General features: G+C 38.5%; 1 protein-coding gene and 1 pseudogene across 1 annotated transcript; one reads left to right on the top strand and one right to left on the bottom strand.

The window, feature by feature from the left end:
• Nucleotides 1-233: 233 nt before the first annotated feature.
• Nucleotides 234-1,160, bottom strand: LOC148121383 (olfactory receptor 5B2-like). Its single transcript, XM_087907603.1, has one exon. The coding sequence runs from the start codon at nucleotides 1,155-1,157 to the stop codon at nucleotides 234-236; it is 924 nt and encodes a 307-aa protein (XP_087763729.1). The 5' UTR covers nucleotides 1,158-1,160.
• A 3,822-nt stretch (nucleotides 1,161-4,982) lies between these two features.
• On the top strand, nucleotides 4,983-6,166 carry LOC148121384 (ras GTPase-activating protein-binding protein 2 pseudogene; annotated as a pseudogene).
• The last annotated feature ends 12,857 nt before the right edge of the window (nucleotides 6,167-19,023 follow it).

Raw genomic sequence — 19,023 nt, forward strand, 5'->3', positions numbered from 1 at the left:
CACACACGCATGCATGCACAAACACACGCATGAACACACAGACACACAATTGATGGATAGATAGGTAGATAGGTAGATAGATAGATAGATAGATAGATAGATAGATAGATAGATAGATAGATAGACAGAAGATAGATAGATAACAAATTAAATCTGACTCCATTGGAACATATATGAAAGGAATAAATCCAGGTATTGCACACCTCAGATGAGTAAAATCAGTATTGTAAATGTTATTTTGCCCTGAAAACAATCTTTCTGAATGCACTCTTGACTTCCTTGTTCCTCAGACTGTAGACCAGGGGGTTCAACATGGGGATGAACATGGTATAGAACACAGATACAGTTTTGTCAGTGTCCATGGCATGACTGGAGCTAGGTTGCAAGTACATAAATATTACATTACCGTAGAAAATAAAAACAGCAGTAAAATGGGATGCACAGGTGGAAATGGCCTTCTGATGGCCTGCTGCTGAGTGCATTTTTAGGATTGTGATAAAAATCATTAGGTAGGATATTACGATAACAATGAGAGCAAAGAAGATATTGAAACTGGCAACACAAACAAGAATCAGCTCATTCATGTGTTTATCAAAGCAAGAGAGTACCATGACAGCTGGAATATCGCAGAAGAAATGATGAACTACATAGGGCTCACAGAAGGAGAGACTGAATGCATCCCCAGTGTAGATGCAGGCATTGATGAAGCCACAGGCATAGCAGCTGGCAATCATGCATACACACGCACCTGTAGTCATGGTGGTAGTATAGTGTAGGGGCTTACAGACTGCTGCATAGCAATCATAGGCCATTGAGGCCAAGAGGTAATTTTCCACAGTAGCAAAGCCAGTAACAAAGAACATCTGAGTAGCACAATCATTGTAGGACATGACTTTGTCTCCTACTAGAAACCCAGCCATAACTTTCGGAGTGACTCCTGAAGAGTAACAGAAGTCCACCAGTGATAGATTACCAAGGAAAATATACATGGGAGTATGGAGTTGAGAGTCCAGAACAATAAGCAGGATCATCCCCAGGTTCCCCATCAGAGTGATGGTGTAGATGAGGAGGAAGAGGATAAAGAGGGGAAGCTCCAAGGCTTGGTCATCAGTGAGTTCCAGCAGGATGAACCATGTCATGTCTGTGCTGTTCTCCATTAGGGTTACTAGAGAATCAAAGTATGCTCTGTATCAAAGGGTCAAAAGTTACAAAATGATTAAGAAGTTAAATTGAACTTCACATTATCAAGCAACATGTACTTTGATATTTTCTATAAAGGCATGATTTTGAGAGAAATGATTGCAAATTATAAGCAGGGTTAAAAGCTGTTGAATCTGTGGAATCTTAATCAACGTTCTGCTAATTTCAATTTTATAGATGGTTAGCAAAAATGTAAACAATCTAAGAAACTAATCAAAATGATTTTCTGGCTGAATCTATTTTCTAATTCATTTCTCTTTAGTTCAGTCAAACATGTGTTTCTCATTTACCAAGAAATCCATAAAAACTTCACAGTATATTAATTGTTTCCTCCCAACAGAATTTTGAGTTTGACTGCCTGTTCTAATCATATAAATTATGAAGCACAAAAGGTTGAGTCATTTATTCATATTTACACAAGCCTAATTTGGTGATTTCTGTTAAGCAGTCAAGTCATTCTTTTGTGTGTGTGTGTGTGTGTGTGTGTATCCTAATCTTTTTTATTACTTTAAAAAATATCAATTCAAATTCCTGCCTCCTCCCCTCTTCTCACTCTCCTCTCACTCCCTCCACACATCCTCCTGCCTACACCTTTCAATCTTAAGAGAGGGCAAGGCACCCTGCCCTGTGGAAAGTCCAAGGCCCTCCCAACTACATCTAGGTTGAGCAAAGTATACATCCAAAGAGAATAGGATCCCAAAAAGCCAGTACATGCAGTGCCATTGTCATTGGTCACTCAGTCTGCCCCAACTGTCAACCACATTCATAGGGACTAGTTTGATCTCATGCTCATTTATTTCCAGTCCAGTTGGAGCCTGTGAGCTCCCATTAGCTCAGGCACATTGAAGTCAAGTCATTCTTATAGCTATTTTGAGTCACTTCTAAATCTAATATTCTAACATATTTATATATTTTAACCTGAATTTATGCCAATGTATAATTTCCACTTTGTTTCAGTCTCTATTTTGAGTTTCATAATGAACTAAGTGATAGCACAGGTAGCAGCTTTATCTTGTCCACTAAGTATTTGTATTTCATCAGTGGAACAAGAACCAAACCTAGAAATGAAGGTACCAAAGTGCCATTAATAAATTAATAAGTTCTGAATTGCACTTTATCTCTCCCTATACACACTCATTTTATGCATCTTACAGTTAGGACACACTGATAGCATTGTGGTTTAAAGCATAAACTTTTGACTAGTTTGAAGATAATACAAGGTGAACTCTGAAATTATCTTCATACAACTCAATGCCAAGTGGATGTGGTGGGATGATTGACAGGATGGAAATGATCAACCTCAGAGAGATTCTTACTGAAGATCTATCATCAGATATAGATACAGAGTTCATGTTCCTGGAAATGGTGCACATAAGATTGGACACTTACTACACCAATCCTGATCAAAACTTCCTCAGTATCTTGTTTTCATCTGCAAAATGAAGACAGTAATGAGATCTGCTTAGAGATGTTACTCTGAGAATTTAAACATCTAATATGTAAAAGGCAGCAAATGTGTGCTCAGCATAGTCAGGAAAGTTTTGTTTATCATGTTACTGTTAAACTTTCATAGTATTTTGTATACTGGTTTGATCAGTGTGGATGCTGACACACAAGACTTTGATTTTCAGTAAAGATTTCCCATTTTAAAAATTTTCTCTCCAATATGGAAGGACTTGGCAGAGGTGAAGAATATGACCAAAATACATTCAAACTTTAAAATTATTTTAAATAATGAAAATAAAAATGAATAGCTGTCTCCAAATTGTTTCTTGCTATATTAAAGCCATTAGGATTCTCAAAGCTTTCTGATGTTGTCATTCTGTCCTTATTCCAAAAATATGATTGGTGATTCCATGATTCAAGATGAGTCTGTATTTTACTTTTGATATGATGAATTATCTTTAAATAATCATCTCATCTCAAATCAATGGCATACCTTAGCCAAACCAGAGTCTATAACTTGAAGTATTCCTGAATTATGGAATGTATTCATCTCATAGATTTACTTTCATGGCAAGTTCCATCCCAGATGCTATTATATCTGAGTCTCTTCTCATGTAGTAACAGCATATATAATTTCTTGATCATAATGAAGCTTTTGAAGAATAGTCATCCAATTATAATCATTATTCATGACTTTTCATCCTCATAACAACAATTTATAAGATTGATTTGAACATTGTTTTCTACCTTTAACAAAGACAGGATTAACTTAGAAGATACTTAGTTCTACAATCAGTAATGAAAGCTTTGTATAAATATGTCTGTATTTTCCCATACATCTAAGTCTTGTGGGACAAGTAACATTTTCATTCTTTACTATTAGGAAGTTGACAATTGAAATGTATATAATATTCTAAAAATTATATGTCCAGTTTTCTAATAAAGTCAAGATTCAAAAGTTAAAGGTGTCAACCTAATTAAAATTCTGTGAATTTTATTCATACCACTGTCAATATGTGTAGTATTAGTGTGAATTGGCATGAGATCACAGGGTAAAAGTTAAAGTACACTTCAACTCTTGTCATGAAGGAAGCAGTCTTTCACTTTGAAGATTATATGTTTCCTTTCCTTGTTGCTTTCCTCTAATAAGAAGCAAATACATAGTTAACAAAGTGCGAGTATAGCCTAATCAGCTAAGATAGCGTATGCTTTGTTTTGTTCATCCTCACTGAGAAATAAGCACAATATGTCATAAGAATATCTGAATTCCTTATGATAGAAATTTTTAGATTTACCTCAGATTTTGAAAACATATTGAAATCATCTAATCTTCTTTTAGACTAACCTGCAGTGGATTTAGTTGCCTTGATGGTTTTGCAGACAAAAATTGTGAAAAGTTCATGGAGAATAGACGCTTACCAGTTTTCTAGGAGAGAACAGTCAATCTAGAATAGCATTCTGAAATTTCCAGATCAGCCATGGAATACCATGTAAGTGCTGTGTGAGAAACTCCCTCTCAGGCAGTGGTCAAAAAGTCCCAAATACTCTACTGCAGTGAATGGAGAAGGAAAGAGTATTAGCATTGATTAAGGCCCAATTACTCCATTAATTCTTGGGTCTCTGGAAGAGTCTCTGACTTTCTCCTAACACGCTTCATAGACACAATAAAATTGTGTCTCTCAAGTAGCCCACAAACTGTGCCTGTACATAGTGCAGATCTACAAAGCTTCTCATGAAGAGGTTAGTAATTAAAAGTCAATCAGTGTAAATTTATCTTTGTTTTTCTAGACCTTAGTTGAAGGCTTATAGCAAATCCCCACTCAGGTCAAGAAGGCCTACAGATGCTAAGAATTATGATCATTTAGATCAAAAACTAATGGCCAATGAAGCATGGCATACAGTGTGTTCGTCCTAAATTGGCATCACTTAGAGTTACATTACACTTGGAGGACAATACAAGGAGATGTGGGGCCTCCTAGAGACATTGAGACCTCTAGAGAGTGATTCGATGGGATTGTCTAAACTTCCTAATCCTACAGGGAAGAGACAATTAAGCTGTCCGTGGAGATTCACCTAGTTATTTTTATTGTACACCTTTTGTATTACTTTTATTTCTTTTCTTCTAATTGATGCAAAAATTGCACACAAAATATCTCACTTTCCAATGTGTTGCTCTGGAAAATCTCATTCAAATAATACTCAGATAGCACATACAGTGTCATCTAAGTCAATTCTCTGAGCTTCTCTTAGATAACTTTCCATCCCACTTCTTTGGTAACTGAATTTATCCAAATATGTTTTCATGCCATCATTAGGGCATCCTTACAAGAATAACTATGACTGAATACTGTGAAAAACTATACACCAACAAAATGGGTGAGACTGATAAAAATACAAACTTGGGATAATGTTCATCCTACCAAAATTGACTCCAGGAAATCTGTTTCTAAATATTTTTATATCCATAGAAACATGCTACTCCCATCCTTTGTCAGAGAACCTTTTTTTTGCAGTGGGTATTGCTTAATGGAGAGTCTCATAACTGCCAAAAACCCTGAGAATAAGTGACTATGAGTACTTAATCTTGGTGCAGCATCCATATCAACTTTTCAACCCAAAGTTCAGAGACCATCTTGAAGGGAAACAGAGAATATGAAAGCCCGAGTAGGGGAGGAACACTGTGAAATGCTGTCTTCCAGAAATAATATAGATGTCACACACAGAACAGCTGTACTTAATGTACTTAGCACACAGGACAAAGTTGAGAAAGTTCAGAGATTCTGCTCTGCCATGACTCACTACATCCATTAGTGGTGTGTGCTTAGTGTCAGAGAAGCTACAGCAGAGACATTGTCCTTGCCAGATACCTGTCCTAGCGGGACTGAAAGCATGTGAGAGCAAGCCTTTTAGGAAAGCATTTGGCATTGTAAAATAAGAAAATGGGTTACAGAAAAGCCACTAGTAGTGGGGAAGGAATTTGTGATGCAGTATTATATTTTGTTGAATAAAGCTTCAGAATACCCACACAGGTTTTACTGCAGGAATTTCTCCAATGTTAATGGTGGAAAGAGAAGGTGGAAAACCCCAAGAGGCAGTTTTTGGTCAAAATGATTGCTATATGCCACCAAGTGTTATCTCTGAACTTTGATGAATGTCACACAAATTTTGTAATATGGATGCTCATGAGTGATGGAGTATTGCACAAGTTATGAGTTTTCTGTTTAACAGAGAGAAAGGTTGCGCAAACCTCTGTTATGACTCCTGAAAGATCTATTCCAAATGATTTTTATGTTTACCATGATGTGTTGCAATAAGGTATATGGTATGGGCTAATTCTTAAGCAGAACTGTAGAAGATTAAAAATATAACACAGAGTGGATATGGGCAGATATTTCTGGAACCTGTGCAAGAGAATGCAAATGGCTGCTCCTATGATGCTCACTCTGTGATTAATGTCATCAAGGAGACTTTAGAAGAGTCTTCTCTTGAACCTGAATCTGAATCAAAAACTGAACCATAAGCAATGAACAAAAGCTTAGAAAAGAAAGGCAGAATCTACTTCTCTGCCTCAAGAACCAGCAAAGCCAAGTATTAGAGGTAAACCAGAAGTTCAAACTCAGTTGTCTCTTGTGTATGAATAAAGATGTTGAGAATGACCTGGTTTTTCTTTTCAAGAACCAAAATCACCCAGAGGAGTTATAGAATATAATGATTCTGACAACCAGATAATATTCATTACCCAAGAGTCATCAGCTTTCCATTGATAATTTGCCTCATGATATTGATAAAATTGAGCTGAAAGACTCATTTATTAGTTTTGGAAAAGTAGTTGAATATCACCTCAATACCAGGAATATTGGGGACAAGCTTCCAAATTCTCTCAACAGGTTAAGATAATCTTTTTCCAGCATTATTTTTTTCTGCTTCTAATATTTTATTTTTATTTTTTAAAAATGAAAATAAACTATCTTGTTTCATTATCCATATCAACCCATGTTCCCACTCCCTCCCATTTCTTCCACTTACCCCTATCTCCCACCCAAACACCACCCCCATCCACAACTCAGAGAGGGTGAGGCACATCACTTTGTGGAAGGTCCAAGGTCTTTCCTACTATATCTAGGCTGAACAAGATATCCATCCAAAAGGAATAGATTTACAAAATGCCAGTACAAGCAGAAGGGATAAATCCTGGTGCCACTGCCAGAGTCCCCTCTGTCTGCCCTGGTCATGCAACTGCCAACCACATTCAGAGGGACTAGTTTGGCCCTATGCTTGTTCATTCCCTGTCTGGCTAGAGTTGGGAGCTCCCATTAGATCAGATAGACTGTTTCAGTGGGTGTACCCATCATGGTTTTGACCTTTTTGCTCATATTCTCATTTCTCCCACTCTTCCTCTGGACATTGGGAACTCAGTCAAGTGATTCTCTGTGGGTCTCGGTCTCTGTTTCCATCAGTTTCTGGATGAAGGTTCTATGATGAAATTTAAGGTATTAATCAGTCTGACTACAGGACAAGACCAGTTTGAACACCCTCTTCTCTATTGCTTAGGGTTTTAGCTGGAGTCATTGTTGTGAAGTCCTAGGAATTTCTCTAGATCCAGGTTTCTTGCTAGCCCCATAATGGTTACCTTTATCAAGAAAGAGATAATCTCTTAATTGCAAAACCAATTATATTTGGAGAAGAATCACATATAAATATGGAAGAGAAAAAATAAAGCTGCAAAAGAACAAGAATTCAGAGATTTGGATGATGATTGCAAAAATATTAGGCAAAATTATCTAATTTTTGGTGGTCCACATGGAATAGTGGTAGGATGATACATGGTCATAACTGACAAGGACTGCCAGCAATAGACAAGAGGGCATAGCCCAGAAACTTAGCCACAGGACAAATAAGAGGTTTTCACAGGGCAACATCACTTAAACTCCACTGTTGGCAAAGTCTTAGCAGTGGAACCTAACTCACTGTGTTTTTATTCTTGCTAAAGTTTTTTTTCTTTTGGCTTTGGAATGTAATACAACCTTTTTGATCACGTCTTTGATGTGAAAAGCATCTTTTGGTTATCAATTAAATTATGTGAACATTATTTTCCAATTTCACAACAGGATTCATATTATTAATTCAGGAATCTAAATTTGGAGAGTTAAGGACTGAGATAAAAAATGACCATATTTTAAACTGTCTACAACAAAATGAACTTCAAAGGACAGACTTACTGAATTCAGGTCATTCAAGTTAAAAAAGGAAAGTTCTCTGATACACATTTTAAGTGCTACTTTTTCTGCTTTTAATATGGGAAGCACAAGAACCCCTGAGTGACCCACTTGCCAGTGGAACTGCACCTTTCCCTGGAATCTGATCCCCCAAATACTTGTCCCAGCTAGGCTTTGTTCTCCACTGCTGGGTCCTTTCCCCAAGACCAGCAGTCTGCCTCCGCTGAGGTACAGACCACAACCACAACCCATAACCAGTGAGTGACCCTCTAGTCCTGTGGCCAGTCACCACCTATCTGAAGGCCAGCACCACTGCTATGTCCTACGTCCATCACTGTTGAAATACCACCACTCTGAAGCAGCACTCACCTGGCTAGCTGGTGAGTGACCTGCCTGCCAACCTGTCAGAAGTAGACTGACACTACCTCTGAATTCTCATCCTCAAGATCCAAACCACCACCCAAGCCCTTCCACTTCATCATCCTCCCCATTGCAAGCCATTCCCCAGAACTCCCACAGACTTTATAAACCCAGATGCAGTCCACACCAGTTGGAAGAATGAAAGCCAAAGTCCCAGGTATAGTACACACCAGTCATAAGAACAGCCCCAACAGCTCTACCAGAGGCCAGACTGGTTTTGACACCCTCTGAAGAAGACTCAGGCTTTACTGGAGGACAGGCTGGATCTAGAGACCAGAGGCCAGATTGGAACAGGAGACCCAAGGCCCCCCAAACTTCAATAGAGATTTCTTATTGGACCTAAAGAATTGATAGTCACCAGAACCTTGGGCCACTTAGGCCAGAAAACCTGAGAGGAAACAGAAACCAAGGAACAAAGCACGCATCCAACAGAGACAAAGACGGGAATCCAAAACTACACCTATAATCATCCCAAATCCAGATGCCTAAATGCCAATTTAAGAAAACAATCAATAACAGAAGGGGCAATGTGTCACCACCAGAGCTGAGCTATCCTACAACAGCAAGACCTGTACATTCCAACAAAGCTGAAGTATAAAAAAAAATGTCCTTGGAAATAAGTTTATAAAGAAGATAGCGGTTCTTAAAGAGGAAATTTAAAAAATTCCTTGAAGAAATTGGAGAAAAGTCAAACAGAAATTTGTAAGAAATAAATCTCTTAAACAATGCCAAGAAAGCAAAGGAGAAACAAAACAAACAAAACAGGTGAAGGAAACACATAAAGCTGTTCAAGACTTGAAAATATAAATAGTAGCAATAAATAAAACACAAACTGGAGGAATTCTGAAAATGTAAAATCTGAGTAAGTGAATAGAAACTACAGATGCAAGCATCAGCAGCAGAATACAAGAGATTGATGAGAGAATCTCATTGACGTTACAACAGAGGAAATAGATTCATCAGTAAAAGAAATTGTTAATCTAAAAAAATCCTAACACAAAACATCCAAAAATCTGGGACACTATGAATCTGGAACACTAAAAAATAATAGGAATAGACAAAGGAAAATAATCCCAGCTCAAAGGCACAGAAAAAATATATTCAACAAAGTTGTAGAAGAAAATTTTCCCTACCTAAGGAAAGATATACCTATAAAGGTCGAAGAAGTTTAAAGAAAATAAAATAGACTGGGCACCAATTTCTCAATGGAGATGTTGAAAGTTAGAAAATCCTGGACAGGCATCTTGTAGACTCTTAGAGACCATGGATGAAAGCACAGACTATATTACCAAGCAAAATTTTCAATCACCATAAATAGCAAAAACAAGATATTTCATGATAAACTCAAATTTAATCACTATCTTTCCACAAATCCAGTCCAACAGAATGTATTAGAAGAAAAACTCCAACCCAAGGAAGTTAGCTGCCCACATGAAAACACAGACAATATGATCCCACACCAGCAGAACACAAAAAAGAAAACATATACACACCACCAAAAACAACAACAACAAGCAGCAGGAATTAACAATCATTGATCATTAATGCCTGTTAAGATCAATGGACTCAATTTGCCTATAAAAGGAGACAGGCTAACAAAATGGGCACAAAAACAGGGTCAATTATTCTACTGCATACAAGAAATATACCTCAACACCAGTAACTGATGAAAGAAGATGCAGAGATACATAGCTAAGCACTCACAGAGTCTAGCTAAAGAGAGGAAAGAGCAATGATACAAGCAAACGGGTCAAGACCATGATGGAGATACCCACATAAACAGTTAACCTGATCTAGTATGAACTCACTGACTCCAGACTGACAGTGGTGAAACCTGCAAAGGACAAAATTAGGGGTTGTGAATCTGGGTCATAGTTGTGTGTGTGGCTTAGGCAGTATGTTGAGCCACTGGCAGTGGGACCAGGATTTATCCATAGTGCTTAAACTGCCTTTTTGGAGCCCATTTTCTTTGGAAGGATATCTTGTTCAGCCTAGATATAGGGGGGAGGTACTTGGTCCTTTCTCAAAATGATACAACAGACTTTGTTGATTCTCCATGGGAACCCTTACCTCTCTGAGGAGTGCATTCCAGTGATGTGTGAAACAAGCTGTGGTGGAAGGAGAAGGGGAGGGAGTGGAAACTGGGATTGACTGGTTAAATGAGAAGAGATTGTTTAAAAAAACATAAGAAAAAATCATATCACATAAAAATGGCAAATAAGCAACAAAAAGTATCAAATGTCAGATAAACATTTAATGAAATGTTGAGTATTCTTAGCCATCAGGAAAATGTAAGTTTAAAACAACTCTAAGATTCCATCTTATGTCTACAAGAATGGTTAGGATAAAAAACACAAATTACACCTTATTCTAGAGCAGAAGTGTAGCAAGAGCAACACTCCTTCATTGCTGGTGGTTGTGCAAACTCATACATCCATTTTGGAAATCAATATTGAAGTGACTTAGAAAATTGGTAATCAATCCACTTCAAGACCCAGCAATATTACTCTTGACCATATACCCAAAGGATGCTCAACCATACCAGAAGGACACTTGATCAGCTATGTTGATAGCAACTTTATTAATAGCCAGAACCTGGAAACAACTTAGATGCCCCTCAATGAAAAGTGGATAAAGAAAATGTAGTACATTTACACAATGGAGCATTATTCAGTGATAAAACAAATGACTTCAGGGAATTTGAAGGCCAATTTTTGGAACTAGAAAAAGAAACACATCCTGAGTAAGGTAACTCAAACCCAGAAAGACAAGTATGGTATGTACTCACTCATAAGTGGATATTAGCTGTAAGGATAGACATGCTACAGTCCATAGAGGCTAAGTAACAAGGATGGCCTAGGTAGAGATGCATGGATCTTCCTGGAAAGGGTAAATAGAAGAAATCACCTGGATGAACTGTGGGAAGGTGGAAAGGGAAACTCGAGGGGTCAGGTTGGTAGTCGATGGAGAGGGAAAGTATTGAAAGAGATGACTACAAGTAGGCGAGTATTTGGGGGTCAGCTAGAAAGCTGATGCAAGGGAAACTCCCACAAATATATGAGGGTCATTCCAGCTCAGATTCCTAGCAGTAGTGGATACATAGTCAGAACTGACGTTCACCTGTGATCAGATTGGGTACTGCCCCCATTGTCATCAGAAAGCCTTCATCCAGTAATTAATTGGTATAAACAAATGCAGAGACCCACAGACAATCATTAGGCTGAGTTCATGGAAATCTGCTATAGATATGGAGGAAGGAATGTAGGAGCCAGAGGAGTAAAAGATATCTTAAGAAAATCCACAGAAAAAAACTAACCTGGGTCATAGTAAATCAGAGTATAAGCAAACAAACAAGGAGTCTGAGTGGGACTTACCCAGGTCCTCTACACATTTGTGACAATTGTGTAGTTTGGTCTATGTGTGAGACTCCTAACAATGGGAACAGGAGCTGTACCTGGATCTTTGACTGATTTATGAGATCCTATTGCCTCATATGCTTTTCCCAGTCTTAATACAAGGGAGGTTCTTAGTCTTACTGCAACTTTATATGTCATGTCTTGTTGATACCCATGGGAGTCCTGTCCCTTCCTAAACAGAAACAGAGGGGTGGTTTGAGGGGATGTGGAGCAGTGAAGGAACTGTGGTCAGGATGTAAAATAAATAAATTAAATAAATAAATATTGGAAACACAAATAGTGCAATTTGTGCAGTTGGTGAACCTGCCCACCCTAGTACAAACCAAAAGAAATGTGTTGTGCACTCATTAAAATACACTGTTATGTACTCTGAAGTCATTATCATTGACATCTATACCAGGAGATAAGAAGGAAATAAATCTTTCATCTTCTTCTCCAGTAGAGAGTAGTTTATGAAATGATAAGGGCATTTTATCTGCTTGCTATTACCAGTCTGTGCTTACATAAACCTTAACAAGACTGCAAACATAATACAGAAGGAAAACACTTAGTTGGGAAGAAAATAACAAAAATTAGAACTTCAAATACTATGGTCTTTAATATTAGAACAGATTCAATGGCTCCATATCAGAAGAGTTTCTACCGTTTCTCTTCAGTACAGGAATGGATGGCTTCTCCACATAATCCTCCCTTCCCTTCTGTAAGCTGTGTACAGTGAAAATTGTCATTCCTGTACTTTTGTTTTCAAGTAATAAAATAAGCTTAATAGTGTCTTCTATTAATATATAATTCCAGTCTTGCTGGTAATTTCGTACAGTATAGTTTATGAATAGCTGTGCAGAAAAGTCAACAGTTTTAAAATGTTTTTTAAAAAATCACTGAAACTAAAAAATCTCAGTATCTTAAACATCAGTAAAATAAACATTTATTTAGAAAAGGAAATTTCCAGCATAGAAGACAGAAGTTGGCAAAAAAGAAACTGTGATAAATCATATATGAAAATATCTATTTTAAATTTAATAACCTAAAGTGAAAGGTTAATTTGCTAAAGAATAGACAAGGCCAGCTGGACTGGGACTGAACGAGCACATGATCAAACCGAATTCTCTGAATGTGGCCAGATTCTCTGAATGTGGCTGGCATGGGGACTGTCTGAGAAGCCATTGATAATGGCACTGGGACTTGTTTACTCTGCATGTTCTGGATTTTTGGGATCCTAGTCTGTTTGGATGCTCACCTTCCTAGACCTGGAGGGAGGGGGGAGGAACTTGAACTTCCCACAGGGCAGGAAACACTAACTGCTCTTAGGGCTGGACAGGGAGGAGGAGAGGGAGGGGGGAATGGGAGGGTATTGGGAGGAGGGGCAGAAGTGGAAACTTTTATAAATTAAGAAAAAAATAAAAAAATTAAAGAAAAGAATATTAAAAGTCACCATCCCTCAAAAAATATATGTAGAGAGCAAGTTTCCTGACCAGCAAGGGGCACTGATCCTCTAGCAGACATCCATCAGAGGGCTTTCACCCAGATACCTTTTCCTTTATTCCTCCCTTCCCCCTAGGGCCATAAAATTCCCCAGCTCAGCTGCCTTACATGCTGGGACTGGGCTGTAAGCGCAACCCAGCAGGAGGGAGTTCCTGTGTTTCAATAGCCTGCCTGAGGAAAGGTAAGCCCTGTGTCAGCTCAGCGAGTTTCCTGGCCAGCAAGGGGTACTGATCCTCTAGCAGACATCCATCAGAGGGGTGAGTTTGCTCCTGACCCATGGAAGAAGCCCGGCCATGAGGAACTCAGACATTCCCTGACCCCCTTGACTCCCTGGTCACTCTGCAGGGGCGGCTACACACTGCTAAGCTCTCTTGCCTCCTATCCCATCCCAGCTTTCACCCAGGTACCCCTTCCATTATTCTTCCCTTCCCCCTGGAGCAATAAAATTCCCCAGCTCAGCTGCCTTGGGCACTGAGACTGGGCTGTAAGCACAACCCGGTAGGAGGGAGTTCCTGTGTTTCAATAGCCTGCCTGCAGAAAGCAAGGCCTTCTGTCAGTGAGGTCCCTGCCCAACAAGGGAACCTGACCCAGTATCAGAAGATCCAATAGAGAGCATTTAAAGGAAGAGATGGGCAGATGCCAAGGCAAGAATTCCTTCAGCAATCTGAAAAACAACATGAAAACACCAGATCCCAACAACAGTACAACAGAAAACTTGAACACCTTAATCCAGAAGAAGTGGAAAAAAGTGTCATTATGAAAGCAATAGAGTCCCTTAAATAGGATATGAATAACTCCCTTAAAGAATTACATGAGAAGTATAACAAAAAGTTTGAGGAAATGGGTAAAGAAATGGATGAGAAATATAACAAAAAGTTTGAAGAAATGAGTCAATCCATAAACGATACCCTGGGAAACCAAGAAAAAACAATCAAACAGGTAATGGAAACAGTTCAAGATCTGAAAACTGAAATGGAGGCAATGAAGAAAACACAAACTGAGGGCCGGCTGGATATGGAAAATCTAGGTAAACAAACAGAGACTACAGAATCAAGCATAACCAATAGAATAAAAGAGGTAGAAGAACGAATCTCAGATTCTGAAGATACCATAGAGAAAATAAATGCTCTGGTCAAAGAAAACGGCAAATCCAACAAATTCTCTTCACAAAACATTCAAGAAATCTGGAACACTATAAAAAAAACCAAATCTAAGAAAAGTAGGGGTAGAAGAAGGAGAAGAATTGCAGATCAAAGGTACAGAAAATATATTCAACAAAATTATAGAAGAAAACTTTCCAAACCTAAAGAACGATTTTCCTGTGAAGGTTCAAGAAGCATAAAGAACACCAAATGGACTTGAAAAAAAAAACACTTTGCCATATAATAATCAAAACACAAAAGATACAGATTAAAGAAATATTAATAAGAGCTGCAAAGGAAAAAGGTCAAGTAACTTATAAAGGTAAACCTAAAAGACTTACACTGGACATCTCATTGGAAACCATGAAAGCCAGAAGGTCCTGGATAGAGGTAGTGCAGAAGCTAAGAAACCATGAACGCAAGTCCAGACTAATATACCCAGCCATGCTATCATTCACTATCAATGGAGAAATCAAAATATTCCAGGATAAAAACAAATTTAAACAATTCATAGCCACAAATCCAGCCTTACAGAAAGTACTAGAAGGAAAATCGCAACCCAAGGAATCTAACATTGCCAACACTGCCTACAACAACTCAGACATCTAGCGACCCTTCACAAGCACAACACAAAGAAGGGAAACACACAAACTCTACTACACAAAATAAATAAATAAATAAATAAATAAATAAATAAATAAAATAACTGAAGTCAACAACCACTGATCATTAATATCATTTAACATTAATGGACTCAACTCACCTATAAAAAGGCACAGACTAAGATATTGGATACGCAAACAGGATCCAACATTCTGCTGTTTACAAGATACACACTTCAACTACAAAAACAGACATCTACTCAGAGTAAAGGGTTGGGAAAAGGTTTTTCAAGCAAACAGACCTAAGAAACAAGCAGGTGTGGCCATTCTTATTTCCAACAAAATTGACTTCAAACTAAAATTAATCAGAAGAGATGGATTGTAAATTTTATTCTCATAACAGGAACAGTACATCAGGAGGAAATCTCAATCCTGAATATCTATGCCCCTAATATAAAAGCACCCACTTATGTAAAAGAAAAACTTTTAGAACTCAAGGCAGTCATCAAACCACACGAACTAATAGTAGGAGACTTCAACACACCTCTCCCACCAATGGACAGGTAAATCAAACAGAAACCCAACAGAGAAATAAGAGAATTAATAGAGGTAATGAATCAAATAGACTTAACAGATATCTATAGAACATTCCACCCAAATAGGAACGAATATACATTCTTCTCTGCAGTTCATGGAACCTTCTCGAAAATTGATCACATACTCGGGAACAGAGCAAACTTCCACAGATCCAAAAAATATTAGTAACCACCTGTGTCTTGTCCGATCACCATGGAATAAAGTTAGAATTCAACAACAATTCTAACCCCATAAAGCCTAAAAACTCATGGAAAGTGAAGAGTCAACTACTGAATCACCCCTCGGTCAAGGAAGAAATGAAGAAAGAAAATAAAGTCTTCCCTGAATTTAATGAAAATAAAGACACAACATACTCAAACCTATGGAACACAATGAAAGCAGTGCTAAGGGAAAAGTTCATAGCACTAAGTGCCCAATTAAAGAAAGCGGAGAAAGCTCACATTGGAAACTTAACAGCACACCTGAAAGCTCTGGGAAAAAAAGAAGCAGACTCACCCAGGAGGAGTAGAGGACTGGAAATAATCAAACTGAGGGCTGAAATCAACAAAATATAAACACAGAAAACAATCCAAAGAATCAACGAAACAAAGAGTTGGTTCTTGGAGAAAAATAAAAACACGATTGACAAACCCCTAGCCAAACTAATCAAACAGCAGAGAGAGAAGACTCAAATTAATGAGATCAGAAATGAAGAGGGGAACATAACCACAGACACAGAGGAAATTCAGAGAATCATTAGATCTTACTACCAAAGCCTGTATGCCACAAAGTTGGAAAATGTACAAGAAATGGATTGTTTTTAGATAAGTAACATTTACCAAAGTTAAATCAGGACCAGGTGAACAATCTAAATAGACCTGTTAGTCACGAAGAATTAGAAGCTGTTATCGAAAACCTCCCGACCAAAAAAAGCCCAGGGCCAGATAGTTTGAATGCAGAATTCTACCAGAACTTCCAAGAAGAGCTGATACCTATACTCCTTAAGGTATTTCACAGTATAGAAACAGAAGAGTCATTGACAAACTGTTTTTATGAAGCTACAGTTACCCTGATACCAAAACCACATAAAGATACAACCAAGAAAGAGAATTACAGGCCAATCTCACTCATGAACATCGACGCAAAAATTCTCGACAAAATACTGGCAAACCGATTCCAAGAACACATTAGAAAAATTATCCATTGTGACCAAGTAGGCTTCATCCCAGAGATGCAGGGCTAGTTCAACATACACAAATCTATCAATTTAATCCATGATATAAATAAACTGAAAGAAAAAACCATATGATCATTTCATTAGATGCTGAAATAGCATTTGACAAATGTCAACACCCCTTTATGATAAAGGTTTTGAAGAGATTGGGGATACAAGGATCATACCTAAATATAATAAAAGCTATTTACAGCAAGCCAACAGCTAACATCAAACTGAATGGAAACTCAAAGCCATTCCACTAAAATCAGGAACATGACAAGACTGTCTACTCTCCCCATACCTCTTCAATATAGTGCTTGAACTTCTAGCAATAGCTATTAGACAATTTAAGGGGATCATGGGGATTCGAATTGGAAAGGAAGAAGTTAAACTCTCGTTATTTGCAGATGATATGATAGTGTACATAAGTGACCCGAAAAACTCTACCAAAGGACTCCTACAGCTGATAAACACCTTTAGTAATGTGGCAGTATACAAGATCAACTCCAAAAAATCAGTTGCATACCTGTACACAAAGGATAAAGAAGCAGGGAGGGAAATCAGAGAAACTTCATCTTTCTCTGATTCATCTTTCTATGATAGGTGCCCTATCATACCACAAAAGCATTTGTTCAACTATGTTCATAACAGCACTATTTGTAATAGCCAGAACCTGGAAACAACCTAGGTGCCCCTCAATAGAATGATTAAAGAAGGTGTGGAACATATACATATTAGAGTTTTACTTAGCAGTAAAAAACAATGACATATTGAATTTTTCATGCAAATGGATGGAAATAGAAAACACTTTACTGAGTGAGGTAACCCAGACCCAAAAAGAGGAATATGGTATGTATTCACTCATAAGTGGATTCTAGCCATAATTAAAGGTCTTTGAGCCTATAATTCGTGATCCTAGAGAAGCTAAATAAGAAGGTGAACCTGAAGAAAATCATGTAGTTATCCTCCTGGATATTGGAAGTAGACAAGATTGCCAGGCAACCTTGGGTGCACGGGGTGGGGGGAAAGGAAGGGGAAAGGGTTAGAGAGAAGGGAGTAGGGGAGGATTGGGGAAAGCTTGGGGGAATGGGATTGGAGAGGGAGGAAGGATGGATATGGGAGCAGGAAAGTATATATCTCAACTAAGGGAGCCATTTTAAGGTTTGCAAGAGACTTGATTCTGGAGGGGTTCCCAGGTCCAAGGAGAAATCCCCAGGTTGTTCCCTGGACAGCAGAGGAGAGAGGGCCTGAACTGGCCTTGGCCCATAACCATACTGCCGAATATTTTGCATATCACCATAGAACCTTCATCTGGCGATGGATGGAGATAGAGACAGAGAGCCACATTGGAACACTGGACTTAACTCCCTAAGGTCCAAATGAGGAGCAGAAGGAGAGAGAACGTGAACAAGGAAGTCAGGTTCAGAGTAAGCCTTCATCTGATGATGGATGGAGATTGAGACAGAGACCCACATGAGAGCACTGGACTGAGTCCCCAAGGTCCAAATGAGGAACAGAAGGAGGGAGAACATAAACAATGAAGTCAGGACCGCGAGGGGTGCGTTTCACCCACTGATATAAGGGGACTAATCTAATGAGAGCTCACCAAGGCCAGATGGACTGAGACTGAATGAGCATGCGATCAAACCGAATTCTCTGAATGTGGCTGACACGGGGACTGTCTGAGAAGCCATTGATAATGACACTGGGACTTGTTTTCTCTGCATGTACTGGCTTTTTGGGATCTTAGTCTGTTTGGATGCTCACCTTCCCAGACCTGGAGGGAGGGGGGAAGAACTTGAATTTCCCACAGGGCAGGAAACCCTGACTGCTCTTAGGACTGGAGACAGAAGAGGAGAGGGAGTGGGGGGACTGGGAGGGTATTGGGAGGAGGGGCGGAAGTGGAAATTTTTATAAATTAATTAAAAACAAAGAAAGAAAAAAAATATATGTAAACAGTTGAATCCGTGATTAAAATTGAGAATTGCTCTTGCAGAGTGCCTGAACTAGTTTCCCAACTCTTACATTAGATGGAGCTCTACTACCTGGAGCTCAAGACCCAAGAAAACTGATGCCCTCTTTTGGATTCCACAAACATATTCCTACACAGAGACTGATGTACTTCCTGCCTACACATTCCCATCCACATGTCATATCACTTTCTTAAATATAGTTTGGGTTGTGAGCCTGGTCTTTAACAGCTGAGCCATTTCTCCAGTCCTACTTTACTCTTTTTTTTTTACTTTTTTTTAAAATTTTATTTATTTGAGAAGCTTCTGCAAAGCAAAGGACACAGTCAATAACACA

This window comes from Myodes glareolus, chromosome 7 (genome assembly GCF_982192425.1).
Source record: "Myodes glareolus chromosome 7, mMyoGla1.1, whole genome shotgun sequence".
Classification (NCBI taxonomy): domain Eukaryota; kingdom Metazoa; phylum Chordata; class Mammalia; order Rodentia; family Cricetidae; genus Myodes; species Myodes glareolus.